Here is a 23698-nt window from a genome sequence, read left to right on the forward strand (position 1 = left end):
ATGGAAATAAGAGGAAGTGTGTTTTTCTATAGAAAATGAAGTTCAGTTACATCTTATAGGGAATCTAACAGGGCAAGAATGAAAAGTGTCTTAAAAATTTGAGCATTATGACTCACGTACACAATAGACTGTATTAAGGTAGGTATACTGAATGGCATAGGAAGAGAACAAAAATAAATCAAAGGAATGCTTAGAAGAAAAAGGATCTATGTATGAGAATAGTAGGAGAATTTATTTATTGAGCCATCATTTATATGTGAGAGACTGTAGAAATCTAGGAAAGTCCCACTGAAGTTAAATCCAAATTGAGATAAAACTGGATTATTGGGGAGGATTTCAATAGGGCAGTGCATTCTTAAGACATTCCGGGTAGGAGCAGAATAAGACAAGGAGATACAATCTGACTGCTGTCGTGTTTAGATAAAGGCCAGACAGAGAGTTTGTTCCTGACCTTTCACATGAAAGGACCACTACCAGGTTTTCAACAGAAGATTTTGAACAGGTGTGATCAAATATGGACTCTAGAACATTTAACTTTTAAGTGATGCTTTAATGTCTTGGGAATGGAAAGGTGGGAAGCAAGGAGGTGGAGGAAAACAGCAAGGACTTTGGCCTCTGTCTCAGCTGCCATCCCGTGTTGTTTCTTGGCTGAAACTGGTTTGTTTGTCTTCCTGGGACACCTTCTTAACCATATGGGCTCTTTATTACTATCTCTTCCCTCAGTTTCTTCCACTTTTGCTGTATGAGAAGTTCTGAAGGGTTGTGAGAACTAGAGTGGCTTAGCTCAGGCTCTGGAGCTGTTACCGGAGAGCAGGCCCTTCTTGGCGCAGTGTCCAGGTTCTTGGCATCTCGAGCAAAGAATTGAATGAGACACAGAAGTAAAGTGGTGCAAGAGCAATTTATTAGAAGTGAAAGTACACTTCAAAGAGTTTGGAGCTGGCCAAGCAAAAAAAAAGAAAAAGAAGGAGCTCGAAAGGCCCTGACTGGCAAGGGCTTGGAGTTTTTATCCTTTTTTTCTTTAGAATGGGCTGTGTCTTTCCAGGTATAGGACTACTTGATTGGCACCTGTGATTGACAAGTGGCTATTACGTCTTCTTTTTAGACTGTACATGTGCCTTCCCAGAGTTCAGTCTGTTATAATGATATTAATGAACTTCCGGGCATATGTATGATATTATAATGATGGTATAATGAGGCCCGGGTGAAATGAAGGTTGTGGTGGCTTTTACTGCATAGATGTGGGTGACTGGTCTAATCTAGTTGGGTATTTTGTACCCATTTGTTTCCCTGCAGGGGTAGATAATTGCAATGAAAAAGGGGAAGTTTTGGGTCGAGAGGGGAGGTCTTTTGGGCAGTTGCATCCTGTGGTTGGATGTGCAGGAATGCAGAGACCCAATGCCTGCCTCTAACTGCCTGCCTTGTTTTCCCTTTGAGAGACGTGATCCCCATAAAATCTCTCTGGGCAGTTGAGGGACAGGAGGCCTTTTCTTCTGTATCTACTTCCTGCTGGGCAGGGGCGTAGAGCTGTCCCTGCCTATTGGGGGATTCATGGAACTCTCGCCCTAGCTGATCTTAGATGAGAGGAAGGGTCTTGAGATCCGCCTGGAAGACCGTGTTGGCGTCTTTGGCCGGGACTGGTAATCTTGCTGGGGTATCATCTGTATCTCTTGTTTTTCCTGAATGAGGAAAAAAGAGATTTTAATTAGTAAATGTCTTAAAGAGCAGAGCTCAAAGCTATTTAGGTGAGGTGGCTACTTGATGAAAAATCTGTCCGCTGGATGGAGCCTGTTGCCACTTAACCGGTTATTCAGGTGGCATCAGTGGGTCCAGGAGCTGGGCCTGGAATGGGTTGGAAAGAACATTAGGCTTCAGTGATTACAATCAACAAGTATAAATCACAAGTTTCAGGGCAATTATCTAAAACGGGGTAGGAGCTAAAAAAAACTGGGAAAAAGGAAACTTTAAGGAAAAGGAAACTTAAAATCCCTACAAGAAAGAAAACTTAAAGTTTTTAAGGGGTCGGGGCTACTTGCTTGGCCCATATCAGAGCCAATTGCCTGTGTTTGAATCCAGGCTTGACTGCACCCAGCTCTGTGCTTTCAGCAAGTTATTTGTCCTCTGCCTCAGTTTCCCCTTTGTGTAAAATGGAAATAGTACTAGTACTAACCTTACAGGATTGTTTTGAGGATTTATGAACTAAACCATGTAAAGAACTTAGAAACAGTACCTGGCACATAATAAGCAATCAGGAAAAGTTAGCTATTTTAATTAATTTTTAATAATACTGCCTTTTACTATGCCTGCTTGTCTCTAGTTCATCAGCTTGTCACTTTGCAGCCTTGGATAACTTTTTGTCAAGTGTTGATGTCAAATTAATGATATATTTTTTTTCTTAACATCTTGGAGAAAGATAATGTAGTCCTTTAACTCAACTACTTTAAACAAACTTTATTTCTCTGGTAAACTTGAATGTTGTTTCTTCTTTCATCCACTGATGTGATTTTTTACTGAGACAATGCCTTCGTTTGGCAGTTTCTCTCCATCACCTTCCTGCTTTGTGTTTCTACTAAGATGTTGAAAACCAATAGATCTTTATTCTGGAAATTATCTCATTATTTTGTTGTTGAAAGGGCTCCAAGAAAATAGTTTGAAACTTCCATTTTGGTTTTAGTGGTGGTAATAATGTAAGCATTACACATGTATTAATTTATTTAATCCACACAACAATGCTATTAGGAAGATGTTGTTAATACCTCAGTTTCATAGATGAGAAAAACAAGGCACACATCTGTTATTTTTATGTCCCAGAAAGTACTCTAAGAACAGGAGTCTGTGGTTTGCAGTGGAAGTGATGTGTCCTCTATAGAAAGTGACCCAAGGTAGCCATCTTTCTGCATCAGAATACAGAGCATGTGCTGGGATTTAAATTTTACTGCATTACAATGTGACTTCTTTGAAATAGAATGTCAGTACTATTTAGTTAAATGACTAATACATTATGCATATTGAAAAATAATAGATTCAAACGTCTCTGAATATTAGTTAAGGAATTTTATATATTTTTTGTAATTGAAACACATAAAACTTGGCTTTAGGGTTAAAAATGTTTTTAATGAATTGCCTTTTTAATTCACTGTGTTTCTTCTATCTTCAGTGGGTCATAAATTGAAGAATCTGCTTTTAGCAGATGCGAAGCTTATGGGTACAAATTATCTTTTCTAACTGATTCTGTAATTAAAATGTGATTTCATTTAGAATTATTAAAGATCCCAAAAGTCTGTAAGCTACAGAAAAATCAAGATTTCTGCATCTGATTAATTGCACTATTTAATATTCTGTTTTCAGTCGTACTGGGATATGAAAAAAGTGACTATAAATCTATTGACAGTGTGCTTTATTTTCTCCAGCTGCAGCAAAAAATTATTCCCGATCAGGACCAACTGATGGCTATAGCATTAGAGTGCATCTATAACTGCGAGCGAAATGACCAGCTCTCCCTTTGCTATGACATTCTAGAGTGTCTGCCACAAAGGGGGTATGGGTAAGGATCCACAGTGTGCCGATCTTACTGTGTCTTTTTAGTCAGTTAAAACATTGCTTCTCTGACTATCCATTACAGAGAATTTGGGGAATGTAAAAAGGTATAAAGAAAATGAAATCATCTGCAAATCTTTTGCCTAGAGATCAACTTTTGTTTTTCCAGCAGTGTTTTGGAAGTCACTATAATTTTGTCAACCTTGATAATTATTCATTGAAAAACAAACAAAAATAGCATGGCCATCACAGCAAAAAATGCTGTTTGAAGTGGATAGACAGTGATATGTCTTCGTTTTAAATTGTGTTTCTAGTTAAGCATTTTCCATGTTTGTGAGCTAATTGTATTTCTTCTGTGAATTATTTGTTCTTGCCCTTTGCCTGTAGTAATCCCTTTAAAAAATGACGTATGAATATATGTAATTTATTTTATCTTTCAGTTTTATTGAGATATAACTAACATACAACGTCATATAAGTTTAAGGTGAACATTGTAATGACTTGACTTACATATATTGTGAAATATTACCACAAATTCAATTAACATCCATAATCTTATATAGATACAACAACAGCAACAAAAAAAAAAGCAAATTTTTTTTTTTAGGATTTACTGTCTGAGCCACTTTCAGATATAAGAGACAGACACACAGCAGTGTTAACTGTAGTCATGTTGTGAATCACATGTCTAGTACTTATTTATCTTATAACTGGAAGTTTGTACCTATTGAGCACCTTTTGATCTTTTTTTCTATGAGTTTGGTTGAGTTTTTTGTTTTGTTTTTTTAAGATTTTACATATAAGTGAGATCTTACAGTATTTGTCCTCTGTCTGACTTATTTCACTTAGCATAATGCCGTCAAGGTCCATGCATATTGTAAATAAAAGCAAACCGGATTTTTTTTTTCCTGGCTGAACAGTATTTCATTATGATATATCACATTTTCTTTACCTAGTCATCCATCAATGGACACTTAGGTGGTTTTTATGCCTTGGCCATTGTAAATAATGCTTTAGTGAACATGAGGGTGCAGCTATCTCTTCAACATAGTAATTTCATTTCCTTTGGATATGTACCCAGAAAGGGAATTGCTGGATCATATGGTAGTTCTCTTTTTAATTTCCTGAGAAATGAATACATAATTTTTAACTGGGCTTATGTTTGAATGGAAATTTATTTAACATTCTTTTGGATCATTAAGTTGCATGCAAATCAGATTTATGTTCTCTTTTTTGAAAGTTAAGGAATGATTATTGCCTTAATCACACTTTTAAATCTAGTATGTATTAGAAATTTCACATCTGGACAAGTTAATAACAACACATTGAAGGGCACTGAGCGAAACATTAGCAGACCTGTTTCCAGGCCTTTGCGACTTCAGCTGAGTCTCTTAGCTTCTCTGGTCATGAGTTTTCTCATTTGTGAAGTCTGGTATTTAGACAACAAGGCCGCCTCATGCTATGTATTCTCTTTCTCTTTGACCTTTATTTTTCTCCTATTTCTCTCTTCTTTTCTCCCTCTGAGAAACGGAGATTTCCTTCCAAGGAGATTTTTATTTTTGTGTGTGTGAAATGAATGATAGAAATCACCAATTTTGCAACCCATTGTGAAATAATTGTTTTATGCAGTCATTAATGGTACTGAAATGAGGTGAAAGATTGATGGGGAAAGGACGTTTGCATGGTACCAAAGTATTACCCCAGCAACTGTATTTTATTTTATTTTTTGTAATTTCAAAAAGGAAATTTACCTTAATAAACCTTTGATCAAATCATCAAATATAGCTGACTTACAGTCAGACAACCTGACATTAAGTGCCTCCTGGTAAGATACACTATGAGGTAAAATTGTTTACCCTGAATCTAATCAGTCCTTTATGTCAAACTTTTAGTTTACAGTAAATGCAAGGACTAAGGGAACAAATTAAATAACACCATGAAGGCAACAGCCCGATAGATAACATACAGAACATGAGATATTCTATAAGTCAACTGGTCTCTTCACTTTGAAAAGTCATTGTCATGGAGAAAAACAAATTGGTGGGGATCAGGAGGTATTGTTGTTCTCAAGCCAGGAGTCCAAAGGGACATAATCCCCTTCTAATTTTTAACTATAAAATAAGGTATGAAGTAGTTAAGCCCAAGAGATTAGAAGACTTGTTGTAGATAAAGAGCCATTGGCTGTCTCACCTTCCCCATCCTTTGATACCTGACTTCATAAGGCAAACACTCATTATAGATAATGTTTTTCTTCTTGACTTTGTCTCTGTCAGCTGGAGACCGCCTTTGTTGCCCCTGAATCAACTAGGTAAAAACCATTGACTTCCAACCAACATTATCATTTTTAAAAGTAAATGCATAGACTTTTTCAGCAAGATCAAATAGGCATAAATATCAACTAGAGCTTATCTATTAATTTTTAAAAAGCAATTTCCTACCATGAGAAAGTCATGGTATCGGTAGAATCATGATATTAAAAGCACACTTTTTATGTAGATACGACAGGGAGTTAGTATATTTGTTTTCAAAAAGTGTGTAGGCTGCAAAACTGCTTCTCTTGTATGTGTGTGGCTGAAAGCCTTTTTGCCTTCAGTAGAATGATTTCTAATCTAGCAGATTTATTTTTTGTAAATACAAAAAATGGCTTGATACTCTTTTGTCCCATTTCTTTCTTAATGACTGTATTTCACAGTTATGATTGTTTAAATAATATAGGGCTTCAGGATATTTTCTGAGGTTCTCTTTGTTCTTCATGTCAAGTTTGTCAATTTATACTCGCCTAGTGATCAGTTGTTTATTTTTAGTGGTTAAATGGTTGTTATTTAACCAAATGGCAAACTATGTATTATTTTGCCATTTAGGAAATGAACAATTGCTTATTTAAGCAAATTAAATATTTGTGCATCTTACCTAGGCAGTGTATTCCATGTGGCTGAAGATAATCTTTGGTCATTATGTTGGTGAATGTCAGTTCACAAAGGAAGAAGACTGAATCTTGAAAATCAATGGCCATTGTTTATTGTGCAGCTATCAAATGACAATTTAAAAAATATTATTCCCGAATGAGTATTTAATGGAAGTTAGCTCTGACAAACTGTGTGTGTTTTTTTAAAGACTTTCAGTCGCATATACCCTAATTTATCAACTCTAGTCTGAGACCTAAAATTTGGTTTAAAAAGATGTCTTTGTATATTGCACTAAATTACTGCCAAATAGGTTTAGACAAACAAAAATTACAGTTTAAAAAATAATGGTGCTTTTGTGCTGAACTGAGGTGAGGACATTTTTAATTTTCAAGTCCAGACAAAGAATTTTATTTGTTCTTTCTATTACTAAAACCCTAAGATCTTGCTGGAATCCAGTTGGCGCATTGGTTGGAAGGCACCTAGAGAATGTTGTTCTACTCTAGTATTGTTTATCTTAATCTCTTGAGACATGCAATGTACTGACTGAGTTCAGGAGATAAGACTGGAATTTTACCTGGACAGTGTAAAATGGTTATATATTGAGTATAAGGGAAACATCATTTCTGTTTTTCACTTAAGTGAGTTTTGAATTTTATTTAAAAATCTCCGACCGAAACATAATTTAAACTTTTTTCTCTTAATCCTTTAGTCAAAAGACAGAGGTAACTGCTGCTCTTCATGACATGGTAGACCAACTGGAACAGATTCTCAGGTGAGAAAAATGACAGCCTGTGTGGCTCTGTGATGATTGAGGAGGTCTATCCAGGAAATATTACTTCAAATGTGTCTACTGGTCATTTCCGGTTTTACCTTGTATATATTTGACTCTCTTGGGGGTGAATTTTCTTAATAACAGATGTTCTACCAGCTTATTTTACAAACTGCTAGAGTAATAAGAACATGGACTTCGAAAACTGGTAAACCTGTGTTGCCACTTACTATTTGGTCTTCGGAAAAGTCATGACGCATGTTTACAACAGATGGCACTAGTTCATTTTGGGAAGTACTAGAGTCATTTGCATTGATGTTATTGCTATGTCATTTGACAGCTGACAGTTCTAGTTTCATTCTAAAAAAAAAATTGAGCAATTTGTTTGACTTTTGGAGATTTTACAAGTTGAAGATGGAAGACCAAACTGCATTTTCTCCATATTTTACTGTTTTACTTCCATAAATGGAAGAACGCGTGTCAAGCTTGTGAAAAGTGCATAAAGTTTACGGGACAATGCTCTACAAGAACGTCAGTGCCAACGATGGTTCACGAAATTCCATGCTGGTGATTTTGATCTCAACGACGCTCCTCGGTCAGGGAGGCCCACTGAGGTTGATGAAGACAAAATAAAGGCATTGATTGAGTCAAATCCATGTTACATGACACAAGAGATTGCAGAAACATTGAACATCCATCATTCAAGCGGTCACGACCACCTGTGGAAACTAGGATACATAAGCAAGCTCGATATTTGGGTTCCACATGAACTCAAAGAAGTTCATTTGACAGCGCATAAAACATCTGCAATATGCTAATTAAACGTGAGGAAAACGATCCTTTTTTGAAGTGACTGATAACTGGTGATGAGAAGTGGATTGTGACAACAATGTGGTGCGCAAACGGTCTTGGTCCCGACGTGATGATTCGCCTCAAATAACATCGAAAGCAGACATTCATCAGAGGAAGTTTATGCTGTCAGTGTGGTGGGATTTTAAAAGTGTGTTTTTCGAGCTCCTACCAAGGAACCAAACAATCAATTTGAATGTGTACTGTCGGCAATTGGACAGTTTGAATGAATCCGTCATCCAGAAACATCCAGAACTTGTTAATTGTAAAAGAGTTGTGTTCCATTGTGACAATGTGAGACCACACACAAGTTTGATCATGCATCAAAAATTATTGGAGCTTGGGGCCGGCCCGAGTGCCTCAGTTGGTTAAGAGCTCACTCAAGAGTGGGAGCTCTGAGCAACAGCGATTTGAGTCCCGGCCCGAGCTGAGCAGCCGCTGAGCTGCCAACAGGTGGCAGGATGGCTCAGCTTAAAAAAAAAAAAAAAAATTATTGGAGCTTGGATGGGATGTGTTGCCACACCCACCATACTCGCCTGACCTTGCGCCATCAGAGTTCCACTTGTTTCACTGTCTTCAAAACTCCTTGCGTGGTATAATATTCAATTTAGATGAGGCTATAAATTAGCACCTTGTTCAATTTTTTGCAAATAAAGACAGGTCCTTCTATGAATGAGGAATTATGAAGCTCACTGAAAGATGGCACAAGGTTATCGAACAAAACGGGCAATAGATCATTGATTGATCTTTGTTCTTTATATAGATAGATGACCTTTGAAAAACTTAGACAAAATACATCATGAGTTTTCCAAAGACCCGATAGCTATGTGAGCCTTAAGCCTAGAGTTTTCATATGTCTAGTATCTAACTCATGAGTTTATGGAATTAACATTAGATGAGGCATTTAAAGTGCTTCACACATAGTAGGTACACAAGAAATGTTAGTTCCTGCAGTAATTATTGCATCTATCAGCAAACAATGTTTGTCATGCTCCTAACTTTTCCTTTTTGGGGCACAATACATTTAATTGTATGTCTGGATCATAGCAAACAACACTAAAGCCTTCACATAACTGTAGTAATATTATTTTACCATCACAATGAAAAGCTAAACTCACTCTCTCTGAGACTGAAATTTCCCAATTTGCCATTTAGGAAGCCTAATATTTATTAGTACAGTAAAACCTTGGATTGTGAGTAACTTGGTTTGCGAGTTTTCTGCAAGATGAGGCAACATTTGTAATGCATTTTAACTTGGTAAATGAGTGATGTCTTGCAATACGAGTAGTTTGTTTCTGGAACAAATTATGCTCACATACCAAGGTATTACTATATTTATTTTTATGTGTGTGCATAATTGTGTTTGTGTATCATTTTTAAATATTTGTATAAAAATAAGATTTGAGGCATAATAAACTTTGTCCTTCCATTGTGAAATTATAGAAATGATAGGTAATAACCACTTTATAAAGGTAGTATGTATAGTAAAGGATAATAATTTGGAATCTACTAATTAGAAATTTTATTCAGGTTAAAGGGCTTTAGTGTAAAGATATTTTGAGTTAAATTTAAGGCAACATTCTATATTTGTGTACCATAACGTGAATTTAATGAAGAATTAACTGTTTAATTTCCTCAGGACCTCTATTTATTATTACTTATCCTGATTCTTATTAATCTATGTTCTGAATGTTATATAGTTGTTTGCTTGCTTGTTTGTTTTTTTGTCTTGGAAAATGTTTACTAAATCAAGCGTTTCCTTTTATAGGTTGACTTGTGTCTCTCTTTTCTTCAACCTCTCTGAAAAATTGAGCGTAATTAGACTAAAATTTACAGGGTTAAGTAAATATAGAGTCATTCCTTTTTTTTTTAAGATTAATTTCTTATAAATCTGTGAATTTTTAAATTTTTTTTTCATGATTTTTTATTAGTTTCAAGTGTACAAAACAGCATAGTGATTAGACATTTATATACCTCACAAAGTGATAACCCCAAGTGTACTACCCATGTGACACTGTATATAGTTATTACAATATATTATTTTATTTTTATTTTTTAATTAGTTTCAGGTGTACAAAGCAACATAAATCTGCGTGGTTATTTTTGTTTCCCTAATGAAGTTGAGAAGAGCTACTTCAAAGAGATGCAGTGAAACAAACACAGTTTATTTTACTCTGTGTTCCTGGGCATAATAACTATGGGTGACCCTCATAGTCACATGTGCTTTCAGTACCTCAAGGAAGCTGTAACATCCTGTAGGTTTCTGGATGATACCCAGGCCTTTCACTGCTGAGCTTAATTTACTGACCTTTTAAAATAAGAACTTTCTGTTCCTGTTACACCACATAGCCATTAATAGTTGATAAATGTTTTAATATACATAATGTCAGGTGACATGACCCATAAAACCCTATCTTTATGAAGAGTTACTGAATTCTATCAAGCCTCTTTATAAGCCCAGTAGTAGTTATTCATAAATGTGAGATTTGGAGAGAGAACCTAGGTGTATGTATGATGCTGATAGTTATGGAATGTGATAGCTCAGGAAGATTCATATGCGACCAAGAAAGTATGTAACATACCTTGTATTTTTATAGAATGTATTCTTTTTTTTTTCCATTCTAAAAGGAGCTATATTTGTTAACCAAATTGTGAGCGTCTCTTGTGCCATACATTTTAAGAACTGACAGTGTGAATCACAATTCTAAATAGTCGAAATTGTATTTCTCAAGCATTATTGTTGTACGTGGGAATCATGGCATGACAGGCAGAATTGAGAGCTGATCTCCTAGCCTCCCAAAGCTGTCCCACCCTTTGATAATGGCGATGTATAATAAGAAATACCAGGAATGCCAAAAAATGTATACACATGACTTGTTTCATCTTTTGTTATCGGTATATATTGAGTATTATAATGTTAATACAGTTTTTTTCTTTATAGAATGTATTCTTAAGGGTGATTGAGCCTTATGATATTTCTGTGGTTCTCCAACTATAAAATTTTTTGCCTTTTACTTTTCTAGCAGCTTGTCTATAACAAAATACTCAGGAGGATTGTTAAAAGTTAAAGCTGTGTACTGAAATGATAGATTTGGCTTATTTTACTGACTTGATGCTTTTAGAGTACAGGGAAATTGTACTGAAAGATTTTGAGATAAAGATATGTCATGCTTTTTTTTTTTAAATGTGTTACTTCTTCCAAGTATATTGTAATAAAAGTCAGGGAAAAAAAGATTAGATATATAATTATTAGCTACCTTTTAATTAATGTAATATGTAAATTTGGGGCATTCTTGATGCTGCTTTTTTTTTTTTCTTTAAATACTAAATACCTAAGAGCTACTTGTACATTTGAGATTCTTAGACTTTTTGTGTGGTAGCAAGACTTAAAATTCTTTTTTGCTTTCACTTACAGCGTGTCAGAGCTTTTGGAGAAACACGGACTTGAGAAACCAATTTCGTTTGTTAAAAACACTCGGTCTAGCTCAGAAGAGGCACGCCAGCTGATGGTTAGATTGACCAGGCTCACTGGTCGGAAGTGAGTAATACAATTAATCGATACTTGTATATGATTAAAAATAAGTGCTGCACTTTGCCTTTTGGTTCAATCTCATTAAGTTATAATTGACCAACAACAAATTGCACATATTTAAAGCATAGAATTTGATAATTTATATATATATATATATGAAACCTCTACGTTCACGATAATAAGCATATCCCTAACTCCTAGTAGTTTTCTCTTGCCCCTTCATTACTCCCTCCCTACTGCTTCTCCCATTCACACTACCTTCTCCTTTTCTCCTTTCCGGCTACCTCTGATCTATTTTTTTGTCCCTGTATATTACTTTGCATTTCCTAGAATTTTATGAAAAAGGAATCATGCAGTACACTTTTTTTTTTTTTGCTTCATCTTCTTTCAGTCAGCATAATTATTTTGTCATCCATGTTATACTATGGGTCAATAATTATCTCATTTTATTTGCTGAATAGTATTCTATTGTATGAATTCATCATACTTTGTTTATTCAGATGTCGATGGACATTCGGGTTTTTTTGAGTTTTGCCTTTGATGAATAACACTATGAATTTCATGTACCCGTCTATTGTGGATGTGTAGTTTCATTTCTTTCAGACGAATCCATAAGAGTGAAATGGCAGGATTGTATGGTAGGTGGATGGTTATCTTTTTAAAAAACTGGCAAACTGCCTTCCAAAGTCATTTGTACCATTTTATTTTCTAGCCCGTCTTGTTGGAGGGTTCCAGTGCTCCATATTCTTGTCAGTATTTGGTATGGTCAGTCTTCTTAAGTTTAGCGATTCTGATAGATATGCAATGCATCTGATTTTGGTTTTAATTGCTTTCTTTAAAAAATAATAATGTGAAACATCTTTTTATGTTCTTATTTGCCATTTATATATCTTCTTTGATCATTTTAAAAACTTGGGTTATTTTCTTCTTACTGATTTTGAGAGTTTTCTTATATATTCAGGATACAAGTCCTTTATTAGATTTGCTTTGCATAGACTTTCTCCTGTCTGTGCCTTACGTTTTCATTCTCTGACCTGTGTCTTTTTAAGAGAATACTTTTTAAAATTTTGATGAAGTGCAGTTTATTTTTTTCTTTTTTGATTGTGCTTTTGACATCATCTTACGAAACTTTAGCCACAAAGCTTTTCTCCTACCATTTCTAGTAAAATTTTATAGTTTTGTAGATTTATAGTAAGTCTTAAAACTAGATAACTTTAGTCTCCTAACTTTGTTTTTCTTTTTCAAAGTTTTGTTTATTTTAGGGCCTTTATATTTCCATATGAATTTGAGAATCAGCTTGTCATTTTTGCAGAAATGTCTCAACACAGGATGTCTTTTCATTTACTTACGTTTTTAATTTCTTTCAATGATTTCTGTAGTTTTCAGTGTACAGGTCTTGTACTTATTTTAAGTTTATTCCTAAGTATTTTATTGTTTTTGGTATGTTATTGTAAATGGGACGGTTCATTTCATTTTTGGGTTGTTCATTCCTAGTGTGTAGAAATACAATTGAATTTTGATATATTGATCTTGTATCTTTCAGTTTTGCTGGACTCATTTATTAGCTCCGATAGTGGTTCTTTTTTGTTTGTTTTTTTCAGATTGCATAGGATTTTCTATATACCAGATATGTCATCTGTGAATTGACACAGGTTTACTGCGTTCTTTCCAATGTGTATGCCTTTTATTGATTTCTCTCTTTTCGTTGGTATTAGCATGATATATTTTTTGGTATACAGCATTGTCCATAGCTCTTCCCATTTACCTTTTACTTTTAATTAATTTTTGTATCTGTGTTTGAAGTGCGTTTCTCACAGGCAGCATGTAAGTTGGGCCTTTCTGTCAAGACGTGATTTGGAGAGAGCCAGGCTGCCAGGTGCTGCTTAGTTACGCTGGGATTGTAAGGGCGTTAATACCCATCACACCTGCCCTCCAGCAGTAACAGCTGTAAGAGGGTAGATGGATAAACCTACACCTCCCAGATGACTCCTGCCATGCTGAGCCTCAATTGACGGTGGTAAATGGCTGACGTAACGCAACCAGTCTTGGCTTGTTCAAGGAACTCTCCTTCCTAAAAAATCCCTGTTTGTGTATCTCTGTCTCTCTTCCTCTCTCTTTCAACAGTGTGCTCTAGTTATTAACATGTGTCATTATGTCCCCTTCTAGATCATAAGCTTCTCCAGGGCAAGAGTCGTAGTCACTGTACATCTAATAGGGGACCTTACATAGCAATGGCCCTCTCTCAATAATTATTAAATGAATAATTTAGAAGGTTTGGCAACTCAAGCCTTAAGGTTTCTTTACCACTGTAAACAGATGGTCAGTATTTCTGGTCATGTAATTCTACTCTAGAACCTACTCTTTAATAGGAAAGACTTGCTGTTGCTGCCAGGTGACCTACCATCTTTCCATTGAGTCCCTCAGGTACTTCTGAAGTCTTGGAAGTTAGTTTCTACTCATGGCGTTCTACTTACTGCAGATATGTAAGAGAATGGCTTCTTTTTTCAAAGTAGTCAACTCGAGATGAATCTTGATTATTTCATGCATGCTGCAGTAACTTTGCCTTCAGCCCTACAGACTAGTCTTACGCATTTTCTAAATGGTGGCAGATTTCATCGGAATCTGTCAATAGTCAAGTTTTAACATCTTGAGCGCACTGCTATTTCTCCCTGGAAAATACGCTTTCATTCTAGAGCTGTAACTCATCCATAATGTTTGTATTCAGAGATCGAGCGCTCTGTTAATTTGCACACTCCTTGTACAGGGCCTTCAAGTTCTATTCCTGGTTTTTATTTACTGAATGTATTCTGAAAAGGCCATTGTAAATAATGTCTTATAATTTATTTTAATTAGAACCTGTACTTATGGCTAGCCATGTGTAAGAAAACAATAATACCATCTGTGCTGATGGTGATGGCTTCCAGAAGAACAGCTGGGCCGCGAGAACTTGAATTCGGCTAGACAGGGCCTGGGTCTGATTCTATCAAGCAGGTGCAAGGTGGACACGCACTTCATCAAGCATTTTGCCACTTCTCTGCTGCCAAATCTGAATGAACCCTCTAATTTTTGAAGCCCACCCAAAGAGTTCACATACCAGGGTCTGACTAATGGAAACATTTTAAGGGATTATCCTAGAAATCTTGCAAATATATCAGTTTGTTTTGTGTATTTGTATAGTAGAAAAAATGGGTTCTTTTATGCTTTATTGCCAATGGGAATGAAAGTAATTGTTAATTTTGTGTAATATAAAATGCTATAAGCAAATGAAGCATATGCTTTTAAAAAATTTTAGGGGAAAAATTCCTGAAGATGAGAATTCTCACAGGTTTTCCCTACAGCAATGTTATTATGCACAGTCTATTTGCCCTGTTTTTAATGCATGAAAAAGAAAAAGATGCATGGAGAAGAAACGTCCATTTGGTTTTTGACAAACACAAACCAAAACAAAATCTGCCCTTTTCAAACAATGAGAATCATGATTATGTAGAACTTCAAGACTAGAAAGTGAACATAAATGATGATTTCAAGCCCACATATATTTAGCAAAGATGAATGTTTGAAAGAGACAGAGAGAATATAGCACAGCCTCCTTCTCACTAGACAATAGTAGTAATCATAGATGTGACTATAGAGAAGCGAAATATTAACTTTCAGATTCATTCATTCATTTACACTTACTGAATATTATTTTATACCAGAAAAATGGAGGGAGTGCCTTTTCATATATTCTCATTTAAGTTAATCCTGACAATATACAAAAAGGCAACCTGAAGCTCAGAGAAATTCAGAAATATGTTTAAGTCCGCACAGATAATTGACTTTGTTTTCATTATATTTAGGAACATAATCTCATCCATTCTTTGTCACTCGGTGAGATGCACTTTAAGTAAGGAAACTGAAATTCGGGACTATTAAGTGACTAGCTCAGAATCAAGCGCTAATATGTGAGATAATCTGTTAACAAAGCCCCTTCCCGCTGTGGGAGAATCTGAACCATTACTTCTCTAACTCTGTAACCCTGAATGCCAGTGGGAAATGGTATTGGAGCAACCAGATTGTGTTCGCCTCACTGCTTGTATAGAACTGGTCCCTGACTGATAACTTGCCTCAGAACTGGAGGAATTGTAGACAAATGAGAACACCTGATAGGGGCTTTCTGCTTTGCGTTTTCCTGAGTGTGGTCAGTGGGATGTCCTTGAGGGGATCCTGAAAACTGTGGACCATGACACTTCTTCCTAAGCCAGAAAGGGCAATTCCTGCCCCTTCCCTAGGAGGCGCTGTCTTCTTGTACCTGGGCTGTCACCTGGGAAGAAGATAACCCCTGTGGCGATCTATTGTTAATTGGATCTGTGAACTGCAGCAAGGACTTCCCCTGAAAGGAACAACGGACGCTCCTTGCTGGTGAGCTGTGGTGCCAGCCTCTAGAGGATGCCACGTGTGGCCTGCGGCTGCCCTGTGGGTCTGCATGTGGACTTGAAGTTGAGACGATCCCCTGCAGAGGATTGTAGGGTGATGAAGATGGAATTTGAGACTACTTCTCCTGTCTCCAAGTGCTTTTTTTGCTGTATCCCAGCTGCCTTACCTTACTGTGCTTAATCTTACCTAGAGACTCACAGGTTATTTGCCTTTGCCGTCACCGTTCAGTGCCAGTCCAGCTTTGTGTGTAGGCGGCCGCCGACAGCACCAGCTTGGGCAGCATCTCGAGCACGGATGCACAGCTGCCCGAGTCTCCCCTCTGTCTTTAATCCAAGTTTATGCCTGGAAATTCAAATGAGATTGATTCCTGTTGGTGATTTGGAAGCTTGTGTGACATATAGAACGGTGGTATCAGTTTTTTGTTTTACTGTTGGCCAGTTGAAGAGAGTTCATGTATTGTTTTTCTTTTTTCTCCCCCCACCCCCTCCAGGCAGCCTCCTGTTAGCGAGTCTCATTGGAGAATGTTGCTACAAGACATGCTAACTATGCAGCAGAACATTTACACGTGTCTCGATGCCGATACCTGCTATGAGGTAACTCTATCTGTGTCACATACTTCCTTGGATTTAGAAATTTTGGTGAGAGATTGTTTATCGCTCACAAAAGTGATGGCCGTAAGCTTTGCTATAAGTAGTACTGTGAATAATAGCTGGTAATTGAGTAGTGCTTTATAGTTGGAGGACGTTCTTACCTAATCTCCTAAATTCCCTGTCTTTGTTCACTGTAACACCATTTATTTAGTGGGTTAATCCTCAGCTAGGAAACTCAGAATCATACTGGAGTCCTCTCACTTCCATGGTTTTGGGGTTCCTGAAACTTACGCAATGCCCCTGAGGAAAGCCTGTCAAATCCGCCCTGTCTTCATCTCGGTTAAATTGCAGTAAGCCTTTTCCTACTTGCACATCTCTTTCTAGTTTACCCTGATTCAGAGCATTTTTCTAAAACAGACCTTTTCGTGACACTCCCCTTCTTAAAGTTTGCTGTTCATCCCATATCAGCTCTCAGAAGGTAGCCACCCTTCCTAGCATGGCATGGAAAGCGACAGGACATGCCACCGTCCCTGTCCTCTCTCACCTCTGACACTCCACCGTGCCCCTTGTGCTCCGGTCGGTCACCACGTTGTCATGAGTCCCTCCACGCACCATGCCGTTTCATCTTCCTGCGACTTTGCGTGCATTGCTCCCTTTGCCTGAGTGTATTCCTCCCCTTTCCTCGATTTGAAAATCGCTGCTCATTTTCAGGATGCAGCTCGCTAACTGTGCCTCTAGGATGCCCTCATTGGTCCATCCGTATAACTCGTCTCTATTACAGCCTTGCTTTTAGATGCAGTTACTTATTTCTGTGTGTTTCTTCCATTTGATCACGGGCTCCTAGGTTGGCATCATCATATCAAGTTCACGCCCATATTCCCCAGTGCAAATTGTCATGCCTGGAGCATAGACAATGCTGGGAGTGTAGCCGAGGGGAGTTTAATCATTACGTTGGGAGATACATGTACTTCCACCAAAGTTCTCATAGTTCGTATGGAAAGATTAACCCACAGTAAGCCTAAAAAGGATTCTCATTTGAATTTCCCTATTAAATAAGCTACAGAAAAAATGGTATAGAATACTTCTTGTGGTGCTGTGCTCTGGTACTGCAAAGCATGACCCACTGATAAAATGACAGTTACAAAAATGGGTCTCTAGTTTGTGAAATAGGTTGATATTTTAATTCAAAGTAATTTGAACAAAGAGCACTAATGTAGACTGTTGAGAAATGAGTGGTTTTATATTTGAACTTCAGGTTTTTACATGCTTGAATGAATATGAAGTTCATGGTTACAGTCTCAGACCTTGTACAACTGTTGATACTTCCCGTTTTGTATCTAATGCGAAACTCAAAATCCAATTTCAGGAGAAAAATCTATATGTACATGGGGTCCAAATCCTAACTGTTATTAGGTATGTTAAAATAGTGTTTTTAAGTTGGAGTGGCATTATTTTGGTGTTTTCCTGTTTCCGATTCTGATTGAAAAATTGGTAATAAGTATATTACATGTGAACTAGCTTCTCTGTAATGTCGTAAACAACTTGACACATTACATTGTTTTTGTTATATTTAATCCCTTATTAGGCTTTGATGTTTTAATGACTTCTGGCCATTAGTGTCTCTTTTTTGAGAAAATATTTGAAAGCATAACAGTTTTGAAATGGTTCTAGAAGAAGGTATGACAGATGTGGCAAACTTATATTTTTAAATATTATTTTAGTACCTTTAAATTATGCTATATTGTTTTATTGCCTTTCGGCCATTCTTGAAAAATAATTTGAAAGCTCAGTGGCACAATTTTGAAAATGTTACACAGCCTATAGAGCAGAAATCTATATTGTTCATTTTAGCAAAACTTAAACTTTAGAGTGAGGTTGCATTTTTCAGTGTTGAGCATTTGACTGACTCCTTATGCCTTACTTGAATAAACTAAAGGAATACAGAAAGTTACATCTAAGTCATTTGGGTTACTTGGAGTAAGCCATTTTCACCTGTCAGAAGTCATTAGAGTTGCTCGTTGATAATATACTTTCTATTGCAATTTGTATTTTATAGCAGATCCCTCATAGATATTAAAAATTTTATCCTTATCAGTAATTTCAATAAAGTCCAGTCTAAAGACACCTTACCCGTAAGCCCAGAAACAAGTGAAAATAAGGGGATCCTATGAAAATTGTATAGTCTTACTAATTATAAGGAAACTTGTTTCTTCATGAAATTCTCTCTTTTTTAAAAAATCTATTTCTGTGCTATCCTCATCCAACAGTGGCATCATAGGGTAGAGCATTCTTGGGGGAAGTATTAATTACATATTGATTTTATTAGTGTAGGTTTAAAAGAATCCCTTTAATATTTTTCTGTAGTAACTAAATAATCTCAATTATAGAAAAAAGTTACATTAATTAATGCTATTAGTTGTCTAGTAGAATACAATGATATTTGCATGAATACCTCCCATCTGCTGCTCTTGTTTTATTTAAATAGTTTTAAATTTGCAGATTGGAAAAAAACTCAATGTTATATGGTATATTCTAATTTTAACTAGTAGGTGTAAGTGTTAAATGTGTAGGTTGGCTATTTAGTTTATAAGACTGAATTCAGATGCTTTAAGTAGTCATGAATTATATGTATTATATTCAAAGGTTTTCTTTAAAAAAATTGAAATGGTTCTAGTTTAAGCAGAGTGGGCCCTGTTGAGTTGGGACCATATGTCTAATGGATCCTGCTTTTAATGAGAATGAACTTTAAATATTTTACCCAAGTATTCATTGTAACACAATTAAAATATTATGCTTAATATTGGTTTGTCACTTAAATTGTTTTTTCTTCTGAAAGAGGGCAATTTTTTTTATTGAGGTGTGAGAATCACATAATGTTTTGGGTTGTCAGAAAAGTCATGACACATTTTTGCAACGAAAAACATAGAAAAAATACGTCATGACATTTCTTACAACCCAATAAAATGAACCGTTTTAGAGTGTCCTTCACAGTCATTTAGTACAGTCACCGTGTTGTGCAATGGCTTCCTCCAGGGTGGATAGATTTTTAAATTCATTTCATTTGAATATCAGAGCCTTTATTTGGTTGTGAATCTAATCCTCTTTCTTTAAGCACTAATTCAAGTTTCTTCTTTTTCCAAGATATTTACAGAAAGCCTTCTGTGTTCCAGTCGCCTTGAAAACATCCACCTGGCTGGGCAGATGATGCAGTGCAGCGCTTGTCCAGTAAATCCCCCCGCTATTGCAGCCCATAAAGGGAAACCCCAGTACAGGGTCAGCTACGAAAAGAGCATCGACTTGGTTTTGGCAGCCAGCAGAGAGTACTTCAATTCTTCTACCAGCCTCATGGACAGCTGCATGGATCTGGCCAGGTAGAGGAACTGTCTATTCTTCCATGAGACGGAGTGGGGAGCTAGAATACACCAACTCCATTGTTGGTTTTATTCTTTACTTTACAAAATATATTATCACAAGTATAAATGGATTGTGCTGTATGGGGCACTGTTATTTATTGCTTGACTATAGAAAGAAAATTTAATTACGTTACGAGTATTCATCAGCTTCCTCGTGACCCCTTTTTCCCAGAATGCTTTCCCGTCGTCATTTTTGCTGATTATCTGTAAGGTTTTCTTTCTCTTCTGTTGGAAGAGATTCATGGGGTAGCCTGAAAAGTCAAGTTCCAAAATTTCCAGCACATTTAGGAGATGTCTGTATCCTTCACATGGCTTCCTCTCTGTTTAGGGACAAGGGACCTGATTAGATGATAAAGCTCAAAATTCCCTTCCAGGTGGAAATTTCTGGACAATCAATATAGTTCCCCTCTTGGCTTGTTGTACTGGAAATTTAGTGTTCATCTTTTTATTATTGATCCTTAAAAGCTTTTTTTTTTTTTGCGTAAGGAACATTTGCCTTTTGTCTATCTTAAACATTTTAGCTGTGTTGCCAAGTTTTTATTATATATGATTTATCTTTTAAATTGGTATTTAAATGTTTTAAAAATTGGATTGTTATTCTTTTCTCTTATGGTGTCTGTATTTTGTGCCATCCTCTGAAAGGCCTTTAATTCCCAGGCCATTAAAATCGTTTTTGATGTCGTTTCTTACTACTTTGATGGTTTAATTTTTACATTGAAATTTTAGACCCATTTGGAATTTATTCTGATGTAATCATTGTGGTAGCTTTTTAGATTTATTTCCATCCCCCACTGCCCCAATGATATTGTCATTTCAACTCTAGCAAAACTTGAAGATAACTTATATTTCAGTAGTATCTTACACAGAGAGAATCATGTTTTCTCAAAACATGGTATTGAACTTGACAAAGTTGTTTGAATAGTTAGTATGTATTTTTCTTCTCTCCCAAGGGATTGTATCTCAGATGATGAAAATATCAAATAGAATCACCTTGGAAACTGGGAGTTCTGCTTGACCGAAATTTTTTTGGCGGGTGTTTTCAGAGATCATTTTAAAAACGAGACTGCCTCTATTTCCTCTTCATTCCATCCCTTTCTGTCCCACAAGGACATGCCTTAATTTAAAAAAGATGTCACGTGTATGATGTGGCACCAAACCGATTGAGACCTGTGAGCCCAGAATATTTAAATCTTCACAGTTGCATTAAGTATAGAAAATAGCCCATACATTCTTGTTGACTAAATTATTTACTAAATTTTCCTATTGAGGAAGCAATACATCACAAGATAAAATAGACAATATGGAGAGTATATATGTAGAAAATAAGTCTCCACATTCTAGTTTCCCTGAATTTATCCCTCAGCTGTTTTTTAATCAGTTTCCTATTTTTCCTTCCAAAATATTAAATGTCACCCTCTTCAAATCACAAATAAGTGCTTACTACTTCTCCATACCTTTCTGTATCTTTTTTTTTCACTTATGATCTATATTGAAGGTTTTTCATTTTTTAAATTCTGTTTTGATATTTGTAGAATATTCCATTGCTTGATTTTTATAGAATTTATTTAATTAGTTCCTGATTTAATGTATGTTTTTTTATTTTAAAAACATTGTGGTAGCGAGTATTCATAATTATGTCTGGGTATGTGTGAGCTCATCTGTATTATAAATTTCTAGAACTCAAATTCCTGGGTTCAGAGGTAAGTGCAGTTAGAAATTTTGGTAGATGCTACAAAGAGGCTCCACACCTTTCACACCTTTATTAGCATATATTAGTCCTCGTTGGATTTAAATTCTGTAATTTTGCAAGAGCAAGCAGAGCCTGTGTCTATCACTCGGTCATATAGGTGCGCACAGGGCTACATGTCTTCGCCTGATGATCCATGATTGTAGCATGCACTCATGGCCTGGTTTCGACTGTCTTTCTCATCTCATGTTCTCATGTTCCTCTACATGCAACTTTCGGAAATTAGTTTATTTGTTATGTACAGTGTCTCTGGGTTTTTTTAATTTGGTTTGAAATACTCCAAAGGTATCACAGATTCTTAGATTAGCAAATCAGAGACTTTCTCCTATAGTGTGTATCTCAGGACTGCATTACCAACTGATTCTTCTGTTTTGATCAGAAAAAAATGTCTCTTGTGTAGTTTCTTAGGTTATTCTTTTTTGGAGGGGGGCGACAAAATTATCACTGAATCAAGATGTTTCTGTTTTTCCTAGAAGAAGAGCTGGAAATTAGCTGAATTATGACTGTCTTTTTAATCTTTTCTAATATTACTATTGGAGTCTACAGTGAAAAGAGCACTAAACACAGAATTAACAAGTCTGGCTTCACAACATGGTACCATTGTGTGCTATCCGTGTGACCCTGTGCAAATCACTTCACCTCTCTGAGGTGCGATTTTGGCTTTCTTATAAAGCAGATGATGGCATTTGCCTATCACACAGGCTTGTTACAAAGATTAAGCAAGATCACAGAAACGAGCCAGCAGGATACTTGGAATGTAGTAGGTTTTTCATATATTTGTGTTGGATCTCATGTAGCTGAATGTAGAATGACAACTTAGCCAAACATATGTTACTTCTTCTTTTAAAAAATGTATCTTATTTCTCTTAGATGCTGCTTACAGCTGATAACAGATAGACCCACTGCCATTCAAGAGGAGCTAGATCTTATCCACTCCCTTGGATGTCTTGAAGAATTTGGGGTAAAGATCCTGCCTTTGCAAGGTGAGTTTTCTGCCTTGTGTTGCACTACTCTTAACTTATTTGGTGTTAATTTACTAGTGTTTCATTTTAGTTTTTTAACTTAAGAGTACGTTTGGTTATTTAATCCATTAGCCTTCCTGCCCTCTGCACCATTTTTCAAATGAAATTTAAGTGGAAACCCAAAGGAAAAAAATACAGCCAATATTTTATTCTAATTTATGTTTTTAAGTTCACAGTTATGAGAGAAACTGGGGATTAGTTCCCCAATTGGGGATTGTTGGGTGAGAGTTTCAGACTGATATTAGTTTTGGTATATGATTTATTTCTGGTTTTTGCTTCAGTTCCATAGACTTAGAAGTAGCTCTAAATGATAATAGTTTCCTTTTTTATGTTTGCTGCAGAATACTCTTTAAAGTCAGTACTGTTATTTTAAAAGAGGGAATGCCAGGCAATTCTTGTTTCGAGTTTAATTGTTAGCAATACTGTAACATTGCTCAAGGTCTTTACCTGAATGTAAATGTCAGGTACGTTCCAGCCCAAACAAGCCTGTCCTTATAGTCACCTGTCACTGTCTACTTTGGGCTGTGAATGCAGTGTGCATCCCCCGGTGTTGTGAGCCTCACCTGACAACAGGGAGGTGGATTTTCTGTTGCTTCAAACCCTGGAGACCACATTGTCCTCAGTGATGTGGGTAGCTTGGTTATTAGCAGCATGCTTGTGTGGCTTCAGTGTGATCTCTTACCTTTATCCTTAACGCTGGAAATGATTGGAATTAGGGGTGGGGAGGCACAGCCAAGTTCCTTCCAACTCCCTGGGCTTTGGTACATTTTCACCAAAATTGTCTGGTTTTTTTGAACTCCCAGTACCTTAGGACAGGGATGGCCTGTTGTAGGTTGCTTGGTGTTTTGTCCCCTGCAGTGTTGTGAGTCAGATGGATCTTCGTGGATATCTTAGGGAATGCCAGTAGGGACAATCTCACG

General features: G+C 36.4%; 1 protein-coding gene across 1 annotated transcript in view; it reads left to right on the forward strand.

Moving 5' to 3' along the window:
* NBAS (NBAS subunit of NRZ tethering complex) overlaps positions 1-23698 on the forward strand; it is a 302133-nt gene that overhangs the window by 138954 nt on the left and 139481 nt on the right. The window contains exons 26-31 of the mRNA XM_019656632.1: positions 3408-3541; positions 7150-7212; positions 11474-11596; positions 16497-16599; positions 19738-19967; positions 22627-22739. Of these exons, the coding sequence (XP_019512177.1) occupies positions 3408-3541; positions 7150-7212; positions 11474-11596; positions 16497-16599; positions 19738-19967; positions 22627-22739 (766 nt within the window). The remainder of the gene's footprint in view (positions 1-3407; positions 3542-7149; positions 7213-11473; positions 11597-16496; positions 16600-19737; positions 19968-22626; positions 22740-23698) is intronic.

The sequence above is a fragment of the Hipposideros armiger genome, unplaced genomic scaffold (assembly GCF_001890085.2).
Source record: "Hipposideros armiger isolate ML-2016 unplaced genomic scaffold, ASM189008v1 scaffold_0, whole genome shotgun sequence".
Lineage (NCBI taxonomy): Eukaryota > Metazoa > Chordata > Mammalia > Chiroptera > Hipposideridae > Hipposideros > Hipposideros armiger.